A 26,385-nucleotide genomic window follows, 5' to 3' on the forward strand; every position below is an offset into this window, starting at 1 on the left:
CCATGTGGTGATGATGTGAGTGCAATTGAACCAGCACCACAAGGGGCCAGGGCAGTCCTGTGTGGCCTGCATGGTCGATTTGCAGGGTCTCCTGTGCTAGTGTCATTTTCAGTGTCCACAACGTGCTGCCTCTTCTGCAGACTCACTAATTCGGGACAATATTGTCTGGTTAGTATCTGATCCCAAGGTTCAGACTACGGCATTGACTTGTCCAACCCTTCTTTAGCTGTCATAGCCCAGATTCCAGAATTGTGTGAGATAACAGTAGCTGCAAGGTATGTCCTTTCTGATAATTAGCAGGTGGCTCAACTAGGTGTGCACAGTAAACAGCCCCCAGTTCCCCGTGGGGTACCCAGGCAGTCTCGCCTCCTGTCATGTCACTGTGTGTATACGATTAAGGTGCAGTGATACTGGACTTCTTTGCCCGGGTCATACTAGGCAGGTCCACATCAGCTGCAGTGTCATAACTTCTATCCAAGATATTTCGGTCCTTGCTGTCATTCTCCTTCTGCTCATTGGGTGAGCCAATGGTCCTTCCCGCACATGGAGGCCGTGTGTGGAGTTTGGTGAGCTGTGAGTTAATCACCAGAAACTTGTGTGTTTTTGCTGCACTCAGGGGCCATTTCCAATGCCTTGGCATGTTTTGATGATGATGGTTGCGGATGAGCAGCTGGTCAAATTTCAAGTAGACATGTTGAGTGACATTCAGCCTCATTATTTTGCATATGTACAGCTCTTGGGATGCCTGGAGTTGCAATGACCACTATGGCAGCTAGTATTTTGTAGTAAACAATGTGTTCCTTTGTGGGGGCAATTCTCTGCACATTATAAGGATGTGGAACAGCGACTTAACATTTTTAGTGATCAGTTCATGCACAAAATATTTTTGTGCTAGATGCTTTTTCTCCTTTTGGCTTCCAGATTGTTGTCAAACTGCATTTAGTCTGCCAATTCATTTCTTTTCTTGATTTGGACACACTACTGCGGCCATACAGGTCATTGTTTGAGAACACCTTGGGCACAACAGAAGGTTTTCAGGCACATGTTTCTCTTAAGCTATTAGTAGTACTTAAATTTTGTCACCCCCACCCCATTCCCTTCTTCAAGTGCAACAAGGTAAACGCTGAGTTGCAGCACTGGCTCCATCAAGGCGTTGTTTCTCCTATTTTGTCAAGATAATAAGGAAGAATGAAGGAAGGAAGACTAGGTTTAAGATCCAACTGACACTGAGGTCATTAGAACAGAGCACAAACTCAGATTGTGTCAAGGATGGGAAAGGAGGTCAGCCATGCACTTTCAAAGGAACCATCCCAGCATTTGCCTGGAGCAATTTAGGAAAATCACAGAAAACCTAAATCCAGATGGCTGGATGTGGGTTTGAACCGTTGTCCTCCTGAATGCGAGTCCAGTGTGCTAACCATGCGAAACTCAGATAGTCAAGTCAGTGAGCCATGTCTTTGGTGGTGAATCAGAAGCCAGATGGCACTGTGTGCCTTTGTGGTGATTTTAAACAGGGGGCAAATGCGCATTGTGGTGCAGGTTCCTATCCAATTCTGCAGCAGGCAGAGTTGTTGGCAAAGTTGCCCAGGGGGGGGGGGGGGGGGGGGGGGGGCATTATCTTTCACATATCGATATGAGCGATGCCTATCTGTAGTTGAACGCAGTTTCACAGGCTTTCTTCGTTCTCAGCACCCAATCTGCGCTTTACCAACTTAATTGCTTGCCTTTTGGAATCTCGTCTATGCTGGGAATTTATCAATGGTATCTGGAGCAGCTGATTCAAGAAATTCCCTGTTGCATCAATTACCTGGTTGGCACCTGGGTAATGGACTCTATTGGGAGGAGCATTTACAAAACATTAATCAATTTTGCAACGCCTGCTGGAGGACGGCCTTCATTGCAAGTTGGGAAGGTATATTTTTACCCCCCACAAAGGTATATTTTTACCCCCCACAGGTGCTTTTTTTGGGACATGTGGTTAGCAAAGATGGCCTCGATCCTACAGATGACCACATCAAAACCATCACCTACCAGCTGGCATCCAAGATCCTCACGGAGCTCCAGTCTATTTTGGGTAGGATTTCATACCATGCACCGGGCAGTGCACATTCGCCATCTTCTTAACTGGCTTCGCCAAAAGGGTGTTAAGCATGTATGGTCTGCGGATTGTCATAGAGCTTTTTCAGTCTCTCAAGCAGTGTTTGTGCTCTGCTTTCTGTTTACTCCAAGTAAACCTTTAACTGTGGCATATGAGAGTTATCAGTATGGCTTGGTGGAGTCATGTCACATTGGGTCTTGTCCTATTGGAACCCGGATGACAGCGAACAACCCACTGCTTATCTATCGAAAACACTTCTACTGCACAGTGTAATTATTCACAGGTGGGAAAGGAGATGCTAGCTATTACTTTTGGAGTAAAGAAGTTTCATGTTTCCCTCTATGGGGCAAGGTTCCTCCTCATTGCCAACCATAAGCTGCTGGTTCCTTTGCCTGGTTCTCGTTTTAAGTTGCCAGATAGGAGAGCCCACTGACTGCAGAGGTGGGCTCTCTTTCTCAGTAACTATTGCTATAACATTCATTACCGCTCCACTGCCCAGTGCGCCAATGCTGATGCACTTTTGCAGCTACCAGTGGAGCCTGACCCAGAGTTCGAAGGCAGGAGGCTGGTGTGTTCACATTGGATGGTACCAAACCCTGTCAGATTTCCAGTTAACAGTGTGAAATGTCACAACTGTTGGAAAATAGTTTTACCTGTCCAGGTGGGTTAGCTGTGGGGCGCCTCTTTGGGGGCAGATTCTGCATGGGATATGTTTTTCTCTTATGTGACTGACTCAACACTGTGCAGGGGTCCTCATGCTTACATCAGAGGAGCAATGCTGCTGAGTGGTCATTCCTCCAGCACTGCATCCTCACACACTCCATTTGCTGTATGTGTTGCACTGGGGTGTGATTTATATGAAGGTGTTGGCACGATGACAAGGCTACCGGCCAGCGGTCAAGCACGACATTGAATGTCGTGCACACCTGCGAGCCTGTGCACACAACCGGGCTGCACTGCCATGTCCGATTTTTTCTTAGCAGGCCTCAGAGCACCCTTGGGGCACAGTTCATGTTGATTTCATGGGTCTAATTTAGGGCAGCATTTTCCACACATAGCCAAGCTGTCCCCTATGTCACTGGTTGCCATTCTTCACCCATTATCAGTTATTTCTGCCACAGAGGGATTCCTCAGGACCCTCATGTCTTGTAGGCAGTTTGGGTCAAAGGAGTTTGAAAGATTTTTGTATACACAACAGTTTCCAGCATCTGACCACTGCCCTGTTTCATCTGGACACTAACTTGGAGGCGGAACACTTCACGCACACATTCAAGAACCAAATGAAGATGTCCCTCTTCTTGCGATGATGCTTTGTTGAGTTTTCTGACAACATGCCAGGTGACATCAGTCACTGGGTGCAGTCCAGTGGAATGCTTGCGTGGGTGCCAGCTGCGGTGTCCTGCATTTGGTGCACACTGAATCGCATTCGCCGGACAAACGTGGTCCACTGCATTTTCCTTCCAGGACCCAGTCCTTTGGCCAGGGGTGGCTGGCAGGTGTCACGGTGAGCCACAAAGATCAGCAGTTCTCGGTGGTGGATGTTGGTTGGTGGCAGCTTTTGTGTGCACAATGGTATCCACCATTCGACTACCGCTCTGTTTCACCTGGCCCCTAACTTGGAAGTGGAACACTTCATACACACATTCAAGAACCAAATGAAGAAGTCTCTCATCCCGCGATGATGCGTTGTTAGTTTTCTGAGAATGTGACATCAGCCAATGGCGTTGTTGAGTTTTCTGAGAATGTGACATCAGCCAATGGGTGCAGTCCAGAGGAAAGCTTGTGTGGGTTCCAGCTGCAGGGCTGCTGGATTTAGTGCACACTGTGTCACATCCCCGGACCAACGTGGCCCACTGCATTTTCCTTCCTGGACTCAATTCTTTGGCCCATAAAGGGAGCGGCTGACAGGTGTCATGGTGAGCCATGAAGATCAGGCGTTCTCAGTAGTGGATGTTGGCTGGTGACAGATGACGTGTTATGCAAATTAGTTGCACCTGCATTGTGTTGGGGAACTGTCGCTGCAATATCCCAGTCAGCTGAGCAGCAGAGTTGGTCATGATGCTGTTCCAGGGGTAGACTCACACTTGCAGCAGTTCACCTCCCCACTGCTACCATGTCTGTGCCCCCTGCCATCCTTCTCTCACCTGCACCCTTGGATCCCAGTGAGGCTAGCACTTGCGCCTGTCAATGTGGAGCCCATGGATCCTGATCTGCCCTCTTCCCCCTCTGCCCGCCCCCCTCTCCCTTTGCTAGCAGAGGAGGCCTCGCATCCACTGCTGCCAGCTGACCCTCCATTGCCTCAGCCTCTGTGCCCCTCCGACCTCCGAGTGGAGCCCATTTCAGGAACAAAATTATGATCCATATCTGAATCATCAGCATCACTTATACAAAATCCTACAGTTATCTGCCCCTCATGTTTCCCTGAATGGTATCATCCACCAAGCCAACTTCAAACTGCAACAATATGCCAGACTTCACCTAAAAAAGCTATCCTATCTTCTCCTAAACTACCTGAACAGGGTTTCCCTTTCTGTCCTTCTGCAGCTCCCTAAACAGCCACATCATCAACCAGCACTCCTCTCCTACAAACCGAGCTTGGCAGACTTCCTTAACATCTCACAGCCTTCACTACTGCCTCCCAGAATAACCTGTAATCACAGGAACCAGTCAACAGTCCGATGTCCTTAAACTCTCATCTAAAGCACTCTCTCCTCCTGAATTATCGGCATTATCTAAGGGTCTCACTTTCAGCCCTAAACCTGCATTTGATCGTGTTGCTTTGGTGAAGGACCTACTTTCCTTCACATGTAATATCCACTGGAAATATCACTTTACAAGCCAATCCAAAAACCTTCCCAACAGCAAACCTGACATTGAACAGCAAACCTGACATTGGACCCCCCAGTTCAGACCACGATCCCAACTTCATCCGCCACCACTACCTCAAAATCATGCCTTACAAGCTTTCCTTATTCCTCACACCCAGCATTGCTTCACAACCCTACAGGTTCCTACAACATGACCCTAACCTGTCCTCTGCGGAAATCCAGGCTCTACGTTCCCTAAAAGTTGATGACTCCCTCATTATCCACCCAGCAGACAAAGGATCTACCACTGTAGTATTTGACCGAAAGCAGTACGTTAGTGAAGGCCTACGCCAGCTGTCTGACACCACTACATACAGCGTCTGCCATCAAGATCCCATCCATATGATTAAAACTGAGCTGCAGTGCCTCCTTAAAACATGAGGGCACCTCAAGCCATAGAGCTTCTCACCCCACCCAAACCTTTTACCTTCTTTCTAAGGTCCACAAACCCAATCACCCAGGCCGTCCTATAGTTGCTGGCTTCAAAGGACCCACCAAACATATAACTGCCTTAGTCAATCAACATCTGCAACCCATAGTACAAAGACTCACCCCCTACATCAAAGATGCCAACCGTCCCACCTCCATCAACCTTGCTTGTCGCCACTGATGCTACTTCCCTCTATACCAACATCCCCCACCTTCATGGTCTGTTTGCTGCTGAACATTTCCTCAGTCAGTGCCCACCTGATTCCAAACCTATGACATCTTTCCCACTCACCTTAATCAATTTTATACTTACCAACAACTACTTCATCTTTGAGGGGCAGACATACAAACATATCAGGGGTACGGCCATGGGAACCAGGATGGTTCCTTCCTATGCCAACCTTTTCCTGCGTCACTTGGAGGGCGCTTTCCTGGAATCCAGAAGTGAAGCCTCTGATTTGGTTTAGATACACTGATGATATCTTTACCATATGGACCCATGGTGAGGCTGACCTGCTAAAATGGTCCTATTCCGAATCCCATGGCACTTTCCTTGATGTTGACCTCATCCTCACCGAAGGCCAGCTACACACTTCCATCCTTAAACCTATCAACAAACAAAACTACTTATATTTTGACAATTGCTATCCTTTCCATGTCACAGGTTCCCTCCCATACAGCCTTGGCATCCAAGGCAAACATAGTTGTACAGATGCACAGACTCTTTACAGCAATACAGCACCATTCTCACCTCAGCCTTCACTGCACATAATTACCCCACTAGCCTAGAATTTCTGGGCCATCACATCCAATCCTGGTCCTGCTGATCCCTCCAAAAAACAACTTCGGAGCACTACCCTGTTGACTCAGTATTATCCCGGTCTGGAAAGAGTTAATCAGTTACTTCGACAGGGCCATGACTTTCTAAAATCATGCATTGGAATGAGATCCATTCTGCCTGAAATTTTGCCCAACCACACCTAGAATAGTTTTCTGTTGCCCTCCCTATCTCCACAGTATTCTTGTTAGACCCTTTGCTGCTCCTGCACCCATCTCCCTACCCTATGGCTCCTACCCCTGTGACAGTCCCTGCTGTAAGACTTGCCTTATGCACCCTCCTACCACCATCTATAGTAGCCCTGTAACTTGCAAAATATATTATATCAAAGGAGAGCCATCTGTTAAACAGCACGTCATGTACCAACTGTTATGTAAACACTGTTCAGCCTTCTACCTCGGCATGACTACCACCAAATTATCAATTAGGATGAATGGGCATAGGCAGTGTGGACATCCTGTTGCACAGCACACTCTACAACATGACAATCCTGACCTCGGCACCTGTTTCACCACATGCACCATCTGGATTCTTCCCCCAGACACCAGTTCCTGAGAACTCCGCAGGTGGGAGAACTAGCACTACAATATATCCTCGGTTCTCATCATTCACCTGGCCTTAATTTACGTTCATTTCTTCCCTCTCTGTGTTTCTTCACAGTAACTACTCTTTGCTTCACTCCATTTTAGTTTTTTACTCTTTTAATGTCTTTTTACCCCCCCTCCCCCCAACCTCTGTTACATACAATACATTTAGCTTCTCACTCTTATTAAGTCATGCATGATGTTTAAGCAGTTATCTTTGTCTGCATATTAACCTGTCTTCAGCCTTTAAGCTCTCAGGTTTTCAAATCTTGTCCAATGCAGTCCCCAACAATCAGTCTTTCCTTCTCATCCTTTGCAGTAAATCTCCCCTGACCCGCAGTTCTGGGCGACTTTCCCAAAATCTACCCCTTTTACTAGACCTCTCCAATCCTCTTCCTTCACCCACATTCCTCCCATTCAACCCTTCTGACTGAAGGAGGAGCCACTGGCTCCGAAAGCTTGCCAATTACAACATGAACATGTCCTAATCAATGATTTGAACATTAACATATGTGCTACTGTGTATTTTATTGTATACAGTGTTATTCATGACATAACGATCATGTTGATTGCAACATGTCCAGCTAATGTTAACAGATGTGCTACTCTGTATTTCATTGTATGCTACGTCTTTTATGATGTAACAATCATCTTTGAGTGCTGCATATAAGAACAAGGCTAAGCGCACAAGGTGCTTCTTGATTTTAGATGTTTTAGTCTTAACAAACCTTTATATTATGTCCTACACTTTATCTACGTGACAACTTGGAATGAGGTCCAACTCAGAATGAACACATTTTATAACGCAAATTTTTGATGATCTAAAGAACACAGTCAAAGTCTGTCAAAACTTGCAGTATGTAAATAACAAGATGGTTATGCGATCTTGTCTTTAGAAAGTTTTTACCACGTAAAACAGATCACTCCTTCTACTTTGCAAACATGCAAAAATTCAAACAGTTTTTCAATTTCTTCCTGATTTACTGGACACTACCAAGCTATTTTTGAGCAGTTTTATTGTATGCAGTCAGTATAAAAAGAAAAGTGCAAAAGCAGACAAAGCTAACGTAAACAGATGGTCTGCATCTTTCAGACCTACAACATGTCTCTACAAGCATCAACAATCAACTGGAGAGTAATGCGGAGTGACAAAACTAGTAGTGGTCTCTAGGACTGTTAAGTGAAAGCTTACTCATAAGTACCATACTCTTGCAGTTATTTTTTTATAAGAGAGAGAGAGAGAGAGAGAGAGAGATTGTCACAATTTTATCAGTAAACTGTCGAAATGTAATAAAGTTTCCGAATTTACTGCCTTCCAGGAACATTCTCACACTCAAATTATTCTTGGGACTGAGAGCTGGCAGAAGCCCGAAGTGGAAAGCAGTGGAATGTATATAGAAAAGAAGATTAGAGGCCATAGGAGGAGGACTGTTTACTGCAGCTGGCAAAACTATTCTCTCTATTGAGGTCGAAGCTGAGTGTTGCGTATAACAGGTGTTGGTGAAACCAAGTTAATTGTTAGATGTTTTTACTGGCCACCTGATTCTGCTGTGACATTTCTAGAGTCATTCAAAGAAAATCTATGGTCAATAGCACGTAAGTACCCATATCACGCAATAATGGTTGGAGGCAGGACTTTAACCTGCTGAGTATATACTAGGATGTCTATGCATTCATTACAAGGGAAGGGGGAGTACAGACAGACAGTTATGCGAAATACTTCTGAACATGTTTTCTGAAAACTGTCTTGAGCAGCTAGCTCGCCAGGCCATATGCATCAATAATATTTTAGACCTTGTAGCTACAAATAGGCCAGACCTTATTGAGAACGTCAGTATAGAAACAGGGAGTAGCAATCATGATGTCATTATAGCGACAGTGATTACGAAAGTTAATAAATTAGTTAAGAAAGCTAGGACATTGTTTCTGCTAGATAGAGCATATAAGCACTTAGACATTAACATCTCACTTAGACAGTGAATTGGCATCACTCAGTTCCAGTAAAATGGATGCAGAGGAATAACGGGTAAAGTTTAAGCAGGTTGTAAATCGTGGTCTGGAGAGTTATGTGCCTACTAAGTGGATAAAAGGTAGAAAAGACTCACCATGGTTTCATAACTAAATTCAGCGGGTGCTGAGGAAGCAGAGGCTGTCACACTCTTGGTTCAAAAGAGATTGCATAAATGATGACAAGTGACGGGCAGAGAACCAAGAAAATTCTGATTGTATGTAAAATCGCTAAGCAGGTCTAAGGCTTCCATTCAGTCCTTTGTTGACTTGTCTGGCATGCCAGTTAAAGATAGCAAAATGAAAGCTGAAGTTTTCAATTTCATGTTCAAGAATAGTACAAACATACCGTCATTCGACCATCAGACAGAATCCCGTATGGACAACACAGTAATAAGTATATCCGACACAGAAAAACAGCTGAAGGATTTGAAAGTAAATAAATCACCAGGTCCACATGGAATCCCAGTTCAATTTTACAAAGCGAACTCTATGGCTCTGGCCCCTTACCTAACTTGCATTTATCGTGAATCTCTCACCCCGCACCAAGTCCCAAGCAACTGGAAAAAATCACAGGTGACTCCAGTATATAACAAAGGTAAAAGGGGACTGATGATGTTCTCTGCATACATAAATGATTTGGCCGACATGGTGAGCAGCAATCTGCAGTCGATAGCAGACGATGCCATGGTGTACAGTAAGGTGTCAAAGTTGAGTGATTATAGGCTCTACAAGACGACATAGACAAAATTTCCAGTTGGTGTAGTGAATGGCAGTTAGCCTTAAATGTGGAAAAATGTAAGTTAATGCAGATGAGTAGGAAGACCAAACCTGTAACATTCTGATGCAGTATTACCAGTGTCCTCTGTGACACTTTCAAGTCGTTTAAATATATGGGCATAACGTAGCAAAGAGGTATGAGGTGGAATGAGCACATGAAAACTGTGGTACAGGACGTGAATAGTCAACTTCACTTTACTGGGAGAATTTTAGGAAAGAGTGGTTCACCTGTAAAGGAGACTGCATATAGAATGCTGGTGGATCTATTCTTGAGTACTGCTCGAGTATTGGGACCCGGACCAGATAGGCATTGAAGCAATTCTGTAGTGGGTTCCTAGATTTGTTACCGGTAGGTTCAAACAACACATAAGTGTTATGGAGATGCTTGCTTTGGGCATACAAATAGGAATTCCTGGAGGGAAGGCAATGCTCTTTTTGAGAAACACTATTGAGAAAATTTAAAGAACCGCTACTTGAAGCTGTCTGCCGAGTGATTCTATTGCTGCCAACATACATTGCGCATAGTGATCACAAGGATAAAATATGAGAAATTAGTGCTCTTACGAAGGCATACAGTGAGTCGTTTTTTCCTCACTCTGTATGCGAGTGGCACAGGAAAGGAAATGACTAGTAGTGACACAGTGTATCCTCCGCCATGCACCATATGGGTAGCTTGCGGAGTAGTATCTATGTAGATGTAGAGAGAGAGAGAGAGAGAGAGAGAGAGAGAGAGAGAGAGAGAGAGAGAGAGAGAGAGAGACTGGGTCCAAGAGAGAGTCCTCATCCATTCAAGGGCTAATGATGTAGATTGTGGCAATGCTTTATATGTCTTTCTGGTTTCAGCTTAAGGCATATGCCTTGCTATCTCCTTTTTTAATTTATGAATACAGTACGATCAAGGATGCAGACTGCATGGTTGCTCTGCAGTTGGCACATCCACATAGATCCTGTTTGTGCATATCTGAACTACATTTCCCACATGTTGCTTGCCCTTTGCATCAGATGGTACTGTGGCCACATTTCTGGAATATACAGAGGACGACGACACAGGCTCTGATATAACCCAGCAGCTTACATGAATTTAACACCTGAATAAAAGCTGAACATACTTGTTAATTCTCTTGATAGCTCCTTGTATCTCAGTCACTCTTATTTTTCCACCCTTTCTGTAGTTCCTGTACTAAATGCAATACACTGATATATTGCAAAATGCCCTGACCAAAAGTTAGTACAGCATAAAAAGAAGACTTCATAGGACATTTCAAATTCAGTAATGCAGTTGCTCGGAATGATGTTGATATCTACATTAAATGTGTTCCATTGTAAATGTGTTTATTTTTTTTAAAAAAATATAGAAAGAGAATAATCAATGACACTTTCATCTTATCTTCCAATAACCCAAAATACATTTACTAGACACTATATGTGGCTTGTTAATGTTAATGACATTCTGATCTGATGAAATTACCAGAAGAATGGCATATAGGCTTTCTTATTAGGCTGCATGTGAATGTTCACAAGTTGTCTGCTCAATCTGCAGGGAGTCCTATTATAAGAAGTAATAGCCTCCCACGAAGAAATGGGGAGATGATAGTCATTCCAGACTGAGCCACACTTTTTGGAACAACCCTAACATAACTACACTGATGCAAGTTCCTCAGGCTGCTGCCCATTTAGTGGCCTCAGAAGCCATGGTGCACAGCTTACCTCAAGACTTTTCTGAGAGATGGACAGGGTTGCACCATCCTCTTGACATACCCAGACACTTGGTTTTGCTACCAATCATAGCTTGTATGGTACCATTTCCTGCAGCTCTTCCTTCCATCATCTCTCAGTCTACTGATTCAACAGCTATGCAGTAGTTGATATGGGAGCAGCCAAGTTCAACAGCATGCTCCTTTTGGCCTTACATCATCTTGCTTGTGTCTCTTAAGAGTCCAACTTGCCCTATTTCCAAACAGAATGCTACATATTCCCCCTCTTTTTGTAACAGGAGAAGGTAGCTACAAATCATCTGAACTATTCTCTCTTCTCAATGCAGCTAATGAGCTGTTCTGTGAGTAGTGAGAGAAGATCAGATGAGAAAGTTTTTTTCTCTGCTCCATTGCCTTGAAGGTACAATTCTGTCTCTGCGGCATTAGTTGCATAAATCTTACATCTTGTACACTTCTGTCAACAACTGTGCAACTGTGTTTAGAGTGTTGGTATATTCACCGTGTAAATTAAACAAACAACTGGTACAATTTATGTTCTATACTTACATACATTGTCAACACTCGCTCCAATGTCTCCTTTAACTTCTTTCTCTTGTCTTTTAAAACTTTCTCATTTAGAGGTGGTGGATGCAGAACATTGTACTCTGAAATAAAATAACGTAAAGCATACATAAACCACAAGCTATCAAAATAATCCACAGTGCCATAACATAACATTACACCATATGATAAAACACAAAACAGTGCACTAACACAGCTTTTTGTATAATGGAATACTGTTTCTACAGAAAGCGTTAAAGATCAAAACCATGTTTTACAAATTTTCCAGTGAAAAGTATAGATAAGCAATATAATTATACTTGTAAGAATTTAGTTGATGGTACTGCAAAATGAACTCTACTATGACTGTAGACTTTCTAGCACAAGGGACCCAATATGTCCCCAATGAGGTAATGTCGGAAGTAAAACTAGTGTAGGGTGTACCAAGAGGATATACGATTTGGCTATTACTACTCACATCATCATCATGAATAACAACATTGGTAGACCCCTGTCCACTGGAAAAGACAATGGTCAAAAAGTGTTACAAAATATGGAAAGACTTACTGATTATTTGAGATTAGTACAAAGATAACAAAGGATTCTCAATAATACGCAGATGTAATTTAATTCCTTTTAAAATTTCCACAGATCAGTGTGTCTGAAAGCACAGCATATAACAACTCACTACAGTCAATCACAATGTGAAATACTTTACTGAACGCAATGTCTACTCATTCAAGGGCAGTGTTACTCAATCTGAAATTTTTGCCAAATAGTATTAACAAAGTGGTAAAGGTTGAAAGTAGATTGACATGTCTCAACACTTTTTCTTTTTTTATTACTGCAAGAGCATCATAGATATGTTCAATAAACTCCAGTGCAGAACATAAGACACTATACACCACAAATACAATTAAACTCGAATATAACTGTGACAATAAAACTGGAGCAAATCACAGTTATTTCAGTTTTTCATAGCAGACACCATTCACAGGCAGAATGCGAGGGGATGAAAAGTAATATTCCTACCTCATTCCAATGACTAAAACCATATAAAAAAAATTTAAAATATTGAAATGTGCATTTTCTACCACCCATCATAAAACTCTGCATTATTCTACAACCAATGTTTGAAGGTTAATGAATCTAATGACTACTGACACACAAGTCACTAAAGAAACAATACAATCTAACAGACAACTAAGACCAGGAGATTCACAACAGTCATAACTGATATATTATTTGGCAAACAGCTAATGATCTGTATGAAACAATATAGGTTAACACATACAATACTTACAAAGCCAATTTCTAAAAATAGAAATTGCTAAGTTGTTGTGCATTCTTCCCTTATTCATCAGTGATCTGCCAATGTGGAGTAATTAAAACAGAGTGAAGTGGAACACAATGCACACTTGACAAAGGCAGCACGTGGACATGTTACATCATTTTTGGTGTACTGGCAATGCAGCAGACCAGCTTTCAGAGTCACAGTGATCAAGCTGTCAACATCTCCGTCACAAGCTAGTTCACTCTGCTGCATTTTAATCACTTCATTGAAACTCCATGTTTGTACTTAGGCAAAGAATTATGACTAAATACTGCAGGTGTTAATTCAACGCACCATTCAACCTGACCAAATCAGATTTCTTACAAATTTGGCGCATTTGGGAATCCAGATAAGAGATGAAAAACTACCAATTTGCACAGGTATATGACAATTGTGGAGAAAGTTGCAGGCCTGCAAAGTACTGGAACTGTGTAAGTTTAAAATGTCTGTCTCTAAGGATGGAAGATTAGGTTTTAACATACCGTCGACACTGAGGTCATTAAGAGATCGAGCACAAACCCAGATTGTTTCGAGGATCGGGTGTGAAATCACCCATGTCCTTTGAAAAGAACCACCTTGACATTTGCAATTTAGGGTAATCACAGAAAAACCTAAATCTGGACGACTGGATGGAGAATTGAACCATTGCCCTGCCGCATACAAGTCCAGTGTTCTAACTTTAGTACCTTCCGCCGCAGAAGTCAAACACGCAGCAGAACAAATGGACATGGTCAGCCCATAGAGGGCTCCGCCTCCGCGGTGGCTATTCCGCGCAGCGAGGGTGCCATCGCTAAGCCACGTGCAGACAGCAGCCAATAGCCGCTCCCTCCAGTTTCGTATATAAGGACCCGCTCTGCCCTAGTCCAGCCAGTCTGGTACTCGCTCTGGATTTCATTTCTATCTTGGCGGTACTGCGTTCTGGTCGTTGCTCGTTGTTGACATTTGCCTGGCTCTAGTTCCGAGTGGATTTACGTTTGGTGTTTGGTGTTGTGGTTTCCACAAGACTTCGCTGTTTATCTCTTCCTTGTTGTGTTGCTCATAGTCGGTCGTGGTTGGTTGTTGTCAGTTGTCGTTGGTCTGTCGTCCGACTCGTCCTGTGTTTACCCGGTGGTGCGTGCTCCACCGCCGGCGGCTTCCCCGCCTGGCGGCTCCGATCCGCAGCCCAAGGCGTTCCCACTGTTGGTTGTGGTTACTACATTTGGTGACAAGGTAAACGGAACATAGGAGTATGGAAGAGAAATTACTCACTCTCTTAGAGCAACAGCAGCAGCTCATGTGGTAGCAGCAGCAGCAGCAGTTGGTCTTACAGACCTCACTGCAGTTGCTCTGGGACAGGGTCAATAAGCGGGATTCCCTCCCACCTCTTTCCCCAGGTGCCCCGCTTTCAGACACATTCCCATGTCCGCTGTCGTTCCCACCATTCAACGACGCAAAAGAGGATTGGGAAACGTACCTGCATTGTCTGAAGCAACATTTCAGGGCCTTTCAGGTGTCGGATGACTCTCTGCAGCGGTCGTTGTTCTTGTCTTGGGCCTCACCGGACACGTTTTACTTGCTCCGCAAGTTGGCACCGTTGGCCGACCGCGTGGCTCTCTCCTTTCACGAGATCTGTGTGTTGCTGACTATTATTCCCAGCGCTACCACGTGGTTGCATCTCGCTAGGAATTCCATCAATACCACAAGCAGCCGGGTCAGTCCTACTATTCCTGGGTGATGGATTTGCAAGGCCTCAGCCGCAAAGGCAACTTCACGTGCACCAATCAGCAGTGCAAGGCGGCAGATTCGTTAATTCGGGATGTGGTCGTTCAACTGGCGCCTGATCTAGAGGTCCGCACTGCGGCGTTAAAGTTGGACAACCCCTCGTTGCAAGACATTCTACGTATTGCCCATTCCTTCGAAATTGCTCAAGCGGCAAATGAACGTCTCATGGCACGGCCCCACGAGCCAGCGGTCGAGTCCACTTCCCACTCCCCTCCTTATCGCCGTCGACGGGGTGCAGTCTCCAGGGGGCACCGCCGTCAAGATTCCTCGCTGCCTGACGTCTCTATGGCGTCCGAACCGTCGGTCGCCCCTCGACGTCGGCCGCGTGGCCCCCTCCCGTTGTGCCCCCAGTGCATCTCGGCTCACACTCGAGCTGACTGTCCCCATTGCTGGAAGACCTGTTCGCTCTGTGAGAAAGAGGGCCACCTTCGATCTGTCTGTCGTAGCCGCTCGACCTGCCCCCGTCCCGCCCCTGCGGGCCAACAGGAGGCCATCCATGCTTTACACGCAGTCGCCCCTTGGACCGACACATTGGCTCAGAAGTTATTCCTCACCCTACGCATCTTTAATGAGGACGTCCGTTTCCAGGTTGATACGGGGGCCACAGTTTCTTTGGTCAAGCTGACGACGTATGCACGACTCGGGTCTCCAGAATTGTCCCCACCCTCTCGGAGGTTGGTCGCCTACGGCGACGGTTCCATCCCTCTCTGTGGGCAGTTTTCTGTCATGGCCATCTACAAAAACATTCCCCGGCCCATTACCCTATTTGTGGTGGACCACCCGTCGGCTTCGAACATTTTTGGACTAGATGCGTTTACACGGTTTGGCTTTTCCATTCAAGACGAAGTGCCGTTCGTTTCAAGTACGGTTCCATTTCAGGACCTAGACAATCTGTGTGCGTCCTTTTCCTCCCTGTTTCAGGCAGACCTGGGCTGCACTTCCGATTTCCAGGCACACATCACTTTACTGCCGAACGCACGGCCTCGCTTTTGTCGGGCTCGGCCTATCCCGGTAGCTTTGTGTGCGGCCGTCAAGCAGGAACTCGATCGGCTCCAGGCTACGGGGGTTATCGAGCCAGTACAATCGAGTGCCTGGGCAACGCCCTTAGTGGTCATCATGAAACCCAATGGATTGCTTCGTCTTTGTGGGGATTTTGGGGCTATGGTCAACGCTCAGTCTTTGGTCAAAACTTATCCCATTCCTCGACAGGAAGACCTTCTCGCTAAACTGGCGGGTGGCGAGTACTTTTCTAAGATTGATCTGGCAGAAGCCTATCACAAATTGCCGTTGTATGAGGAATCGCAGGCCATCGTCGTCATCAACACGCCTTTCGGTCTCTATAAATACAAGCGTCTTCCGTTTGGCATTTCGTCTGCCCCTGCGATTTTCCAGCGGTATCTCGAGCAACTTACGCAACCAATACCGGCTTGTGTCAATTACCTCTATGATATCTTAGTCACGGGGCGCACGTGCCCGGAACATCTGGGCAACCTCAGTACCTTATTTCACGCCCTGCAGGCTGCGGGTTTACGTTGTCGACTGGAGAAGTGCAATTTTTTTCAACTGGAGGTGGAGTACTGAGGACATTGACTCAGTAAAGATGGCATTCGCCCTTCGGACCGCAATGTTGCAGCCATCGATGCCCTTCCCCGTCCACGAAACTTATCCAAACTCCATGTATTTTTGGGAAAAGTCACTTATTACTTAACGTTCTGACCCCAAGCCGCCCACGTCGCGCATCCCCTAAATCGCCTGTGTCGCAAAGGGGTACCTTACACGTGGACTTCTGCCTGCGATTAGGCTTTCACCCGCCTGAAGACGATGCTGAAATCTGCCCCTTGCCTGACGCCTTTCTCTCCGGATCGTCCCTTGGTGGTGGCGGCCGATGCCTCAGCGTACGGGATTGAGGCAGTCCTGGCACACAGGAATGAGGATGGGTCGGAACAACCTGTGGCATATGCATCCAAGACGTTAACCCCTATGCAAAGGAATTACTTTCAGATCGAAAAGGAGGCTCTTGCCATTATTTTTGCAGTTCAGAAATTTCACATTTACCTGTTCAGGGCGCAGTTCACCCTCCTCACGAATCACAAGCCCTTAGTGTGGCTTTTCGGACCCCATTCGCACCTCCCAGAACAGACGGCTCAGTGTCTTCAGTGCTGGGCGTTGTTCTTGCGTAATTACACTTACACCTTCCGCTATAAGCCCACCAGTCAACACACTAATGCAGATGCCTTGTCCCGTCTCCCAGCAGGACCCGATCCAGCGTTCGACCAGCAGGAAGTCCTGTGCTTCCACATCGACTCTGCCCGCCGGGAGACTCTTGATAGATTTCCTCTGACAGCCACGCAAATCGCCGCTTCCACGCACAGGGACCCCATTCTGCGGCATGTCCTCCGCTATGTGACCCATGGTTGGCCTCCCTACCTTACCCGACGTTTGAAAACTGACTTCAGCCTGTGGCGTCACGTCTCGCACAGACTTTCGGTGATGGAGGACGTCCTCCTGTTGTCCACGGACTCGGATGCCCATCGGGTGATCATCCCTCCGGACTTACGCCACCACGTCCTGCACTTATTACACCGCGGACACTGGGGGATGTCTCGCATGAAGGCGTTGGCTCGATGACATGTCTATTGGCCAGGGATCAATGGAGACATTGAGCACCTGGCCCGTGGTTGCACAGTGTGTGCGCGTCATCAGGCTAGTCCTCCACAATCTTTCGCGCCCTGGCCAATACCCAGCCAACCATGGGACAGGATCCATCTCGATTTTGCAGGCCCCTTCTTAGGCTCCTCATCATTGATGCCTATTCCAAATACCCATATGTGGTTCGCATGGTGTCCACCACCAGTGACGCCACCCTCACCGCCTTGGCCCAGGTGTTGCCCATTGAAGGCCTCCCTCAGACGTTGGTCACAGATAACGAGCCCCAATTCACGGCGTCCTCGTTCCAGAGCTTCTGCTCCGCTAACGGTATCAAACACATTCGCTCCCCCCCCCCCCTCTTCGCTCCCCCCCCCCCCCCCCACCTCCATCCTTCATCCAATGGCATGGCGGAACGCCTGGTCCACACTTTCAAAACAGCAGCTGATGAAATCAGTGGAGCCGTTGGCCACCACCTCGGCCCTCACCTTGTTTCTAAGCACCTACCGCACTACGCCGGTGGCCGGTCATAGTCCTGCCGAACTCCTTCACGGGTGACAACCTCGAATCCTCCTCCACCTGCTGACACCATCCCCTTCTGGGCCCCGCTCTCGCTCCTCCCGGCACTACGCCCCGGGCAGGGCCGTGTGGGCCCGCTCCTATGGCAGCACACCTGCATGGACACCCGCTACGGTGACAGCAGCTCACGGGCGGCGAGTGACGACCATACAGACACACAGAGGGCTCGAGCGTCGCCACCATAACCAACTCCGCCCTTGGGCCCCTGCTATGATTCCTCCCCCACTGCCTTCCCTGCTTCCTGGTGCGGACACACCCCTCGAGGTGGAGCCCTTCCCTTCAACCTCCATCTCCTCGCCGGCTCTGCAGACACCCCTTCCGCCTCGCCGGGGTATAGAGACGCCCTCTGACCCCCTGCCCTCTGATGACACCTTGATGGATGCCGCTGACAGTCTGCCCTCCCCTCCCCCAGTGGTCCCTCCGGACGTCTCACAACCCGTGCCCTCGTTCCGCCCACCTAGGCATCGTCCGGGGCATTCCCGCCCCTATGCACCAATTTCGGGGGTGAGGCATCTAGTACCTTCCGCCGCGGAAGTCGAACACGCGGCAGAACAAATGGACGTGGTCAGCCCACAGAGAGCTCCGCCTCCGCGGCAGCTATTCCACGCAGCGGCTCTTGCGCAGTGAGGGTGCCACTGCTAAGCCACGTGCAGACAGCAGCCAATAGCCGCTCCCTCCGGTTTCGTATATAGGGACCTGCTCTGCCCTAGTCCAGCCAGTCTGGCACTCGCTCTGGATTTCGTTTCTATCTTGGCGGTACTGTATTCTGGTCGTTGCTCGTTGTTGACATTTGCCTGGCTCTGGTTCCAAGTGGATTTATGTTTGGTGTTTCGTGTTGTGGTTTCCACAAGCCTCCGTTGTTTATCTCTTCCTTGTTGTGTCGCTCATAGTCGGTCGTGGTCGGTCATGGTCGGATGTTGTCAGTTGTCGTTGGTCTGTCGTCCGACTCGTCCTGTGTTTACCCGGTGGTGCGTGCTCCACCGCCGGCGGCTTCCCCGCCTGGCAGCTCTGATCCGGAGCCCAAGGCATTCCCACTGTTGGTTGTGGTTACTACACTAACTACTGCATCATCTCACTCAGATGTCTGTCTTAACATAAATAACTATGATTCTGTTCTAATCCAGATAAAGCAATGAAATGAATCATTGAAAAAAGTAATGAGTGGACTATTAAAATAATATGCAACATAGTATCTTCCTAATAATTTTCACTCGCAAGGTCACTGACCTTGACCTTGGCCTTTAATATTTCAGAACATCCAGCCTTCAATTTTTTGGAAAAGAAAGAAATATTGTATACTATAGTATGTTACAATAAACATGGTAAATATGAAGATCAGCACACAAAAGGCTTCACACTCAAAAATTTATTTAATTTTAATTTACATCACTTCTCTCACAACATCCAGTATGCAGTTACGAATCCAGTTTTATGCTCTCTCTAACATCGAGTGGCACAATCAAACAACTGGCAATCTAAGTCTGCAACAACAGCCATTATTTTGATATTGTTTTATCAGGCAATCAGTTTCAACATTCCAATCACATAATTGGGCCTGTTGCATGAATGACACCAAGTACCACATGTGCATGTATAACACAAGTTAAGTCACCAATATTCAAATCTGTTTCTGTAGAGATTCGGACTTCATGAGATACACTATGTTATCAAAAGTATCCAGACACCTAGCTGAAAACGACTTAAAAGTTCGTGGTGCCCTCTATCAGTAATGCTGGAATTCAATATGGTGTTGGCCCACCCTTAGCCTTGATTACAGCTTCCACTCTCCCAGGCATATGTTCAATCAGGTGCTGGAAGGTTTCTTGGGGAACGGCAGCCCATTCTTCACGGAGTGCTACACCGAGGAGAGGTATCGATGTTGGTCAGTGAGGCCTGGCACGAAGTCGGCATCCCAAAACATCCCAAAGGCGTACTATAGGATTCAGGTCAGGACTTTGTGCAGGCCAGTCCATTATAGCAATGTTACTGTCGTGTAACCACTCCGCCAAAGGCCGTGCATTATGAATAGATGCTCGGTCTTGTTGAAAGATGCAATCGCCATCCCCGAATTGCTCTTCAACAGTGGCATCAATGTAGGCCTGTGCTGTATAGTGCCTCGCAAAACAAGGGGTGCAAGGCCCCTTCATGAACATGAAAAACACGACCACACCATAACACTACCACCTCTGAATTTTACTGCTGGCACTACACAGACTGGTAGATGACATTCACTGGGCATTCACCATACCCACACCATACCATTGGATCGCCATATTGTGTACCGTGATTCGCCACTCCACACAATGTTTTTCCACTGTTCAGTCATCCAATGTTTACACTCCTTAGTCCAAGCGAGGCGTCATTAGGTATTTACCGGCATGATGCGTGGCTTATGAGCAGCTGCTCGACCATGAAATCCAAGTTTTCTCACCTGTCATAGTACTTGCAGTGGATCCTGATGCAGTTTTAGAATTCCTGTGTGATGGTCTGGATAGATGTCTGCCTATTATACATTACGCCCCTCTTCAACTGTTGGCGGTCTCCATCAGTCAACTGACGAGGTCGGCTTGAATGCTTTTGTGCTGTACACGTCCCTTCATGTTTCCAATTCATTGTCACATCATAAACAGTGGACGTAGGGATGTTTAGGAGCCTGGAAATCTCACGTGCAGACATATGACACAAGTGATACCCAGTCACCTGACCACGTTTGAAGTCCATGAGTTCCACAGAACACCCCATTCTGCTCTCTCACAACATACAATGACTACTGAGGTCACTAATATGGAGTACGTGGCAGTAGGTGGCAGCACAATGCACCTAATAAGAAAAACATATGTTTTTGTGGGTGTCCGGATGCTTTTGATCGCATAGTGTATCTTTAGATATCTTAACTTTGTGAACATGAGTGCTCTTCTCACATGTGATGGGAACTCAACTGCAGTCACATGTGTGCTCTTTACACATGTGGCTGCAACTGAGTTGCTGTCACATTTGTGAAGAGCAAACATGCTCATGAAGTTCAGATATCTACAGAACCAGATACAAATATTGGTGCCTTGTCTTATACATGCATGAGTACTCCGTGTCATTCATGCAACAGGTTTGAAGATGACATGACTGGAATGTCAGAATTGGTTGCCTGATGAAACAATATCAAAATATAGGTGGTACAGTATTATTACATTTCATTGACCAGCTGCTGTCCCATGTTCCCGAGCCCAATATGGAGTTACCTTTAAGGAATCGTGTCAAATTTGGCTACGGCATACTCAAACAAAGGCTCAAAACAGCAGCCACCAATAGCAGTCACTATTATTCTGACCAACTGGTGAACATTTCTTGCTGTAAACAGCCAACAAGACAGATTTTTATCTCAACCAGTTTAGTTTGTTACATGGCAGTGGCTTGTTTACTATAACTGCAGAGTACATGTGCTGTGAAGTAGTATTTATAGTTTAGTGGTTTGTAAAAATGGATCTTAAGTTCCTTCATGTTTCCACTTCATTATCACATCACAAACAGTGGACGTAGGGATGTTTAGGAGCCTGGAAATCTCACGTGCAGACATATGACAATCCATTTAAAGAATGAGGTCATGCAAGAGTACAGAGAATTTGAGGAATGTTCGGGAGTGTCGGTACTCAAGTGTCCTAATGTATTGGTAGGTGGAAAAATTTACAGAAAATGTATAAAGCAAATATCACAAAATCTTTCCATCCTTACAGGTGTAGCCTTAGTTATCTTAAGTACTTCCACACAGAAGATGTAAGCGAAGACGAAATAACATCTAATTACATACTGGATTCTTTAAATACTAGCCTTCAGTATTTAAGTGAATCGCCTGTGAAGAAAAAGAGGCTTATGTGTGAGAAAAAATACCCAAGTAAAAACTGAAAAAATGTTGCCTCAGTGTTGGAACATACTTCTGTGGCACAACTAGAAAAAGAAAGCTATGGAAAAAAATTGCAGGAAGCCAAATAACAGTAAGTTTTGCAATTCAGACAGTATGTGCGACAAAATACAAATTTTTAAAGTACATCCAAATAGTTCAAGTACAAGGAGAAACCATGAAAGAATTATCCATTTCAGGTTTGATAAGAGCAGCAAACGAGCAGCAGAACATGCCATATCAGTGACACCAAATTCAAAGACATAGATAAAACACTGTGTGAGAAAGCCATTAAACTTGTACATGATTTTTATTGTGATCACAATATGAGCTATGTGATGCCAGGAAGAAAAGATTGTGTGTGTGTGTGTGTGTGTGTGTGTGTGTGTGTGTGTGTGTGTGTGTGTGAGAGATCTTAACCAATTGTGTGCATAGTTCAAAGCCACATACCCAGCTGTAAAAACTGGATTCTCAAAATTTTGAGTTGTGCCCAAAGCACTGTGTTCATATCTCACACCAGAAATTTTAAGTTAACGGTTGAAGAGTGTAAATGAAAAGAATTAAAAGTGTGAAGAACACCTCCCAAGTGGGTAGCTGCTTTCAAGAATAAAGACAAATATGCTGCAGGAATCGCCCATGCAATTAACAATGAACACTAGTATTGTAAATTTCATAATATGACTAGCCACATAAAAAAATTCTATGTTAAAATTAAGCTTGTTAGGTAACACCCACTTTGAAAAATAAAAATAAAGCAACTCATGCAAAAATTTAATAGAGGAGATAAGCTACGTACCCATTTGATCAATCTTCTCCATTTCTGCAATAAGCTGAACTGGGTCCTTTCCTTTCAGCACTGCTGCTCTGACCATCTGTCTTTGTTTCTTGTTTTTCTTCAGTTCTTTCTTCCTTGCTTCTTTTCCTGAACAAGAGGCATTTGGTGCAGATGAGCCATGCATGGGAATAGCAAGTTGATACAAGGGCATAAATAGCGAAACATACGTTTTTGCTAACACTACCAAAACAATTCTTTAATGTCGTTTGTATGTAATTTACCACACAAGGGAGACAGGAGCCCTTAATTCAAAACTGTGAGCAGTTGTTTAACATGATGTGTAATTTAAATTGAAGAAATGACAGAGCTAAACATCTCTCAGCATGGAACATTGAGACACAGTTCTGTCTCAGCTGGTTCAGAGAGGCTAAGGTAACAGGGCTCCATGACCTTGTTGAAGGAACCATTCCAGTATTCACCAGTCATCATCATCGCCATAATTCACTTCAGGCAAGGACTTGTGGATGTAGTCATCTTTATTTCTTTCTCCCCCCCCCCCCCCCTCCATCTGTACTATAAGTTGCAATTACTATGGTTAATTCCACCAATTTCACTTTGCAGTACGGATATTCTGGGTGTGTCTCTCGATCTTATTTCCGCAGTATTTCTTTCTAAGATGTGCTTTATAAACTCGGTGGGGCTAATTGTATGTCTAATAAATTTAGTTTTTCTTTTCTGTAATAGAGTCGTCTTACTATCAACATTTCTAGTGTTTCTAATCTTTTCTCTTTCTTATTTCTCACAAGTTAATCCTTCACAGCTGTAGCTTTACAAACTCTAGTTTAACTTATTCTCACATATATATTAAACTAACTGCATCCTGTGGCATTCCTCGCAGTTAACAGTTGTTTATAAAGAAAAGTTAATGCTGAAACTCACTATCCACGCATGTGTGTGCCATCACAAAAGTTACCTCTTGGAGGTGAACTGAAAAGATCGTATGGCATTTTTGGCCAGGATTCCACATCTGAGGTAGGCAGCCGGCTGGTGTAAGTCTTTTTATTTGATATCTCTTCCGTGACTGGTGCATCAGTGATGACAAAAACAACACAACAACCAGTCCCGGAGCGGACTGAATCTCTGGCTGGCTGGGAGTAGAGCCCAGGCCACCTTCACTTCGTGGCAGTCAGCCCCACAGACCACAGCTACTGAGGTGCACATCTCTCAGAGGTATTGAGGAGCAAGCCACTTGCGGCCCAGCAAAGCGCGGAACACCAGAAAAAAGGAGAAGCTCACAGAATACACATAATTCACAAATCACTCATTTACTTAAGGAAAAGAAGTACCAGGTGCCCAAGTGGCGAATCGCAAAATGTGTCAGGAAAGGGAGTACATAATTTCACAAGTGTTATTGTGACCTGCCTAGCACAGAAAAGATCTAGCATAATCTGTATCACTTCAGGCAGAGGGATTAAATTCATAGTCTCAGATGTTATTGAATTTAGCATATGTTAAAATTCAGGAGTAAGTAAGAAACACATATTTTTTTGTTTTCTCAAAAAATAAAAAAAATAAAATAAAAATTAAAAAAAAAATTCCTGCCCCGAGATGTAGACCTCAAAAGATGACACTGCAAACACCATTTTGAAGATGCGAATTTCAGAAAATTTTTCTGTAACAGTTCTAGATATTTTATAAGGAGTTTTTTTTATTTGTAAGATAATTGTTTTGTCATTACAATGTTATCCTCCATTTGGACATATCGGTCAAAGTTCTTTAACTGTTGCCTTTTTAATTTTTTTATAATTTACAGACAAAAACTGTTTTTCAGAAATGCCAGTCCAGAAAAGTTAGATTTTTTCTCTTGATCAGTACCATGTAGTACTAGGGTAAGTCATTTATTATCCACAAAGTAGTTATAAAATTTTATTGTAATCAAATAGGAAACTTACAAGAACATCATTTTCTGACATAGTCTCCTTGCATTTGAACGCACTTTGTCCATTGTTGTACAAGCTTCCTGATGCCCTCACGAAAGGTTCTCAGTTGAGCTGCGAGCCCAGAATGCACCGCTTCTTTCACTGCTTCGCCAAAGGCAAATTGACAGCCCCTTAATGCCAGCTTGAGTGGACCAAACAAGTGATAGAAGGGGCAAGGTTGGGACTATATGGAGAATGATCCAGTACTTCAAATTTGAGTTTCTGGAGCATTTCAGCAGTGTGGGCAGCAGTATGTGGACAGGCATTGTCGTGCAACAACACAACACCTTTTGACAGCAATCCTCTGCCATTGCTTCGAATTGCAGGTTTTAGCCTGGCAGTAAGCAGCTCACTGTAATGTTCTCAGTTTATTGTTATGCCCCTTTCCCCACAATGTTCCAGTAATGGATCTTGTGCATCTCAAAAAACCGTAAGCTCCCGTACTGTACCGAAAGTCTTCGATGAATCCTTCTGACCACAAAAACGGATCACTGAACGTTGCTCTTCTTTGGTGCAAATAGACAGTGGAGCAGCCGTGATTAGTAGCATGGTAGCGATAACGAAACTAACCTAGCAGCTTGAAAATTGCAAAGAAATAACAACAAATAAACAAAGCATTTGCCATCAACGTAAAATGACAGTACTACCAAAATAAACAAAAATATCACTAAATTGCGGATAATAATTTACTTACCCTCGTACTTTAGTTTCTGGAAAGGAGAGCTTCCATTTTTAAGTTGTACAGCTTTTATTTTAAAAAATCTTTTTTTTTAATTTTTCAAGGGTAATCTATATCTCCACTGAAATTGTTTCTTACTAATTTCTTGGTTACAATGTTTATTTCTATTGTCTTTGTTGCAGTTATTTCTTATCACTTTCTTTGATGCAGTTACTTCTTTTCACTTTCATTGTTGCAGATATTTCTTACACTTTGTTGTAGTTTCTTGTAAGTTCCTTTGTCGTGGTTGTTAATTGCATGTTTCTGTATTGTAGTTGTTCAATGCCAATTTGTTTACTGAAGAGGTTTCTAAGAAATCTGAGACCATCCAGTGAGTTCTGTTTTCATGAGGAGTTTGCCAGTTGACACAGTTGCATTGTGTTTTGAGGAAAGGACAGTTTGAAATGTCTTCTGAGTGGGGTCACAGGAGAGTGAAGTGTGCTGACTATTTGCATATTCATAAAAGAGTGATATACAAGACGAACAAAAAAACAGATTTTGTTCAGGTTGGGAATAAATGCTTTCATTTGAAGACTGTTTCAAAATGAAGATGTTTCCAGCGATGACCTAAATATTTTGACAGAATAAAAACAATGACAGTATCTGAACAAGGTGAAGCCCCCCATGGTGCAGATGACGCAAATTCTGCATCAATAGAGGAAGAATTAAATATCCTGAATCACTTAACTACAGAGGTAGGTGTTAGTCCTGTTAAGAAACCATGGTCAGTGAAGTTGAGTCATAAGCTCTATGCATCAAGAAAGCGCAGAGAAATTACTAAAGCTATGAATGAATACATTACAGCAAAACTGACCACACTCTTCAAAATAGAAATTCCATCTTC

General features: G+C 44.7%; 1 protein-coding gene across 1 annotated transcript in view; it reads right to left on the reverse strand.

Annotated features, from left to right (window-relative positions):
* The window catches only part of LOC126473550 (WW domain-binding protein 11), a 96,106-nt gene that overhangs the window by 46,637 nt on the left and 23,084 nt on the right, over nucleotides 1-26,385 (reverse strand). The window contains exons 2-3 of the mRNA XM_050100680.1: nucleotides 22,866-22,991; nucleotides 11,865-11,962 (exon numbers count right to left, since the gene is read on the reverse strand). Coding sequence (XP_049956637.1) covers nucleotides 11,865-11,962; nucleotides 22,866-22,991 — 224 coding nt within the window. The remainder of the gene's footprint in view (nucleotides 1-11,864; nucleotides 11,963-22,865; nucleotides 22,992-26,385) is intronic.

This window comes from Schistocerca serialis, chromosome 4 (genome assembly GCF_023864345.2).
Source record: "Schistocerca serialis cubense isolate TAMUIC-IGC-003099 chromosome 4, iqSchSeri2.2, whole genome shotgun sequence".
NCBI lineage: Eukaryota > Metazoa > Arthropoda > Insecta > Orthoptera > Acrididae > Schistocerca > Schistocerca serialis.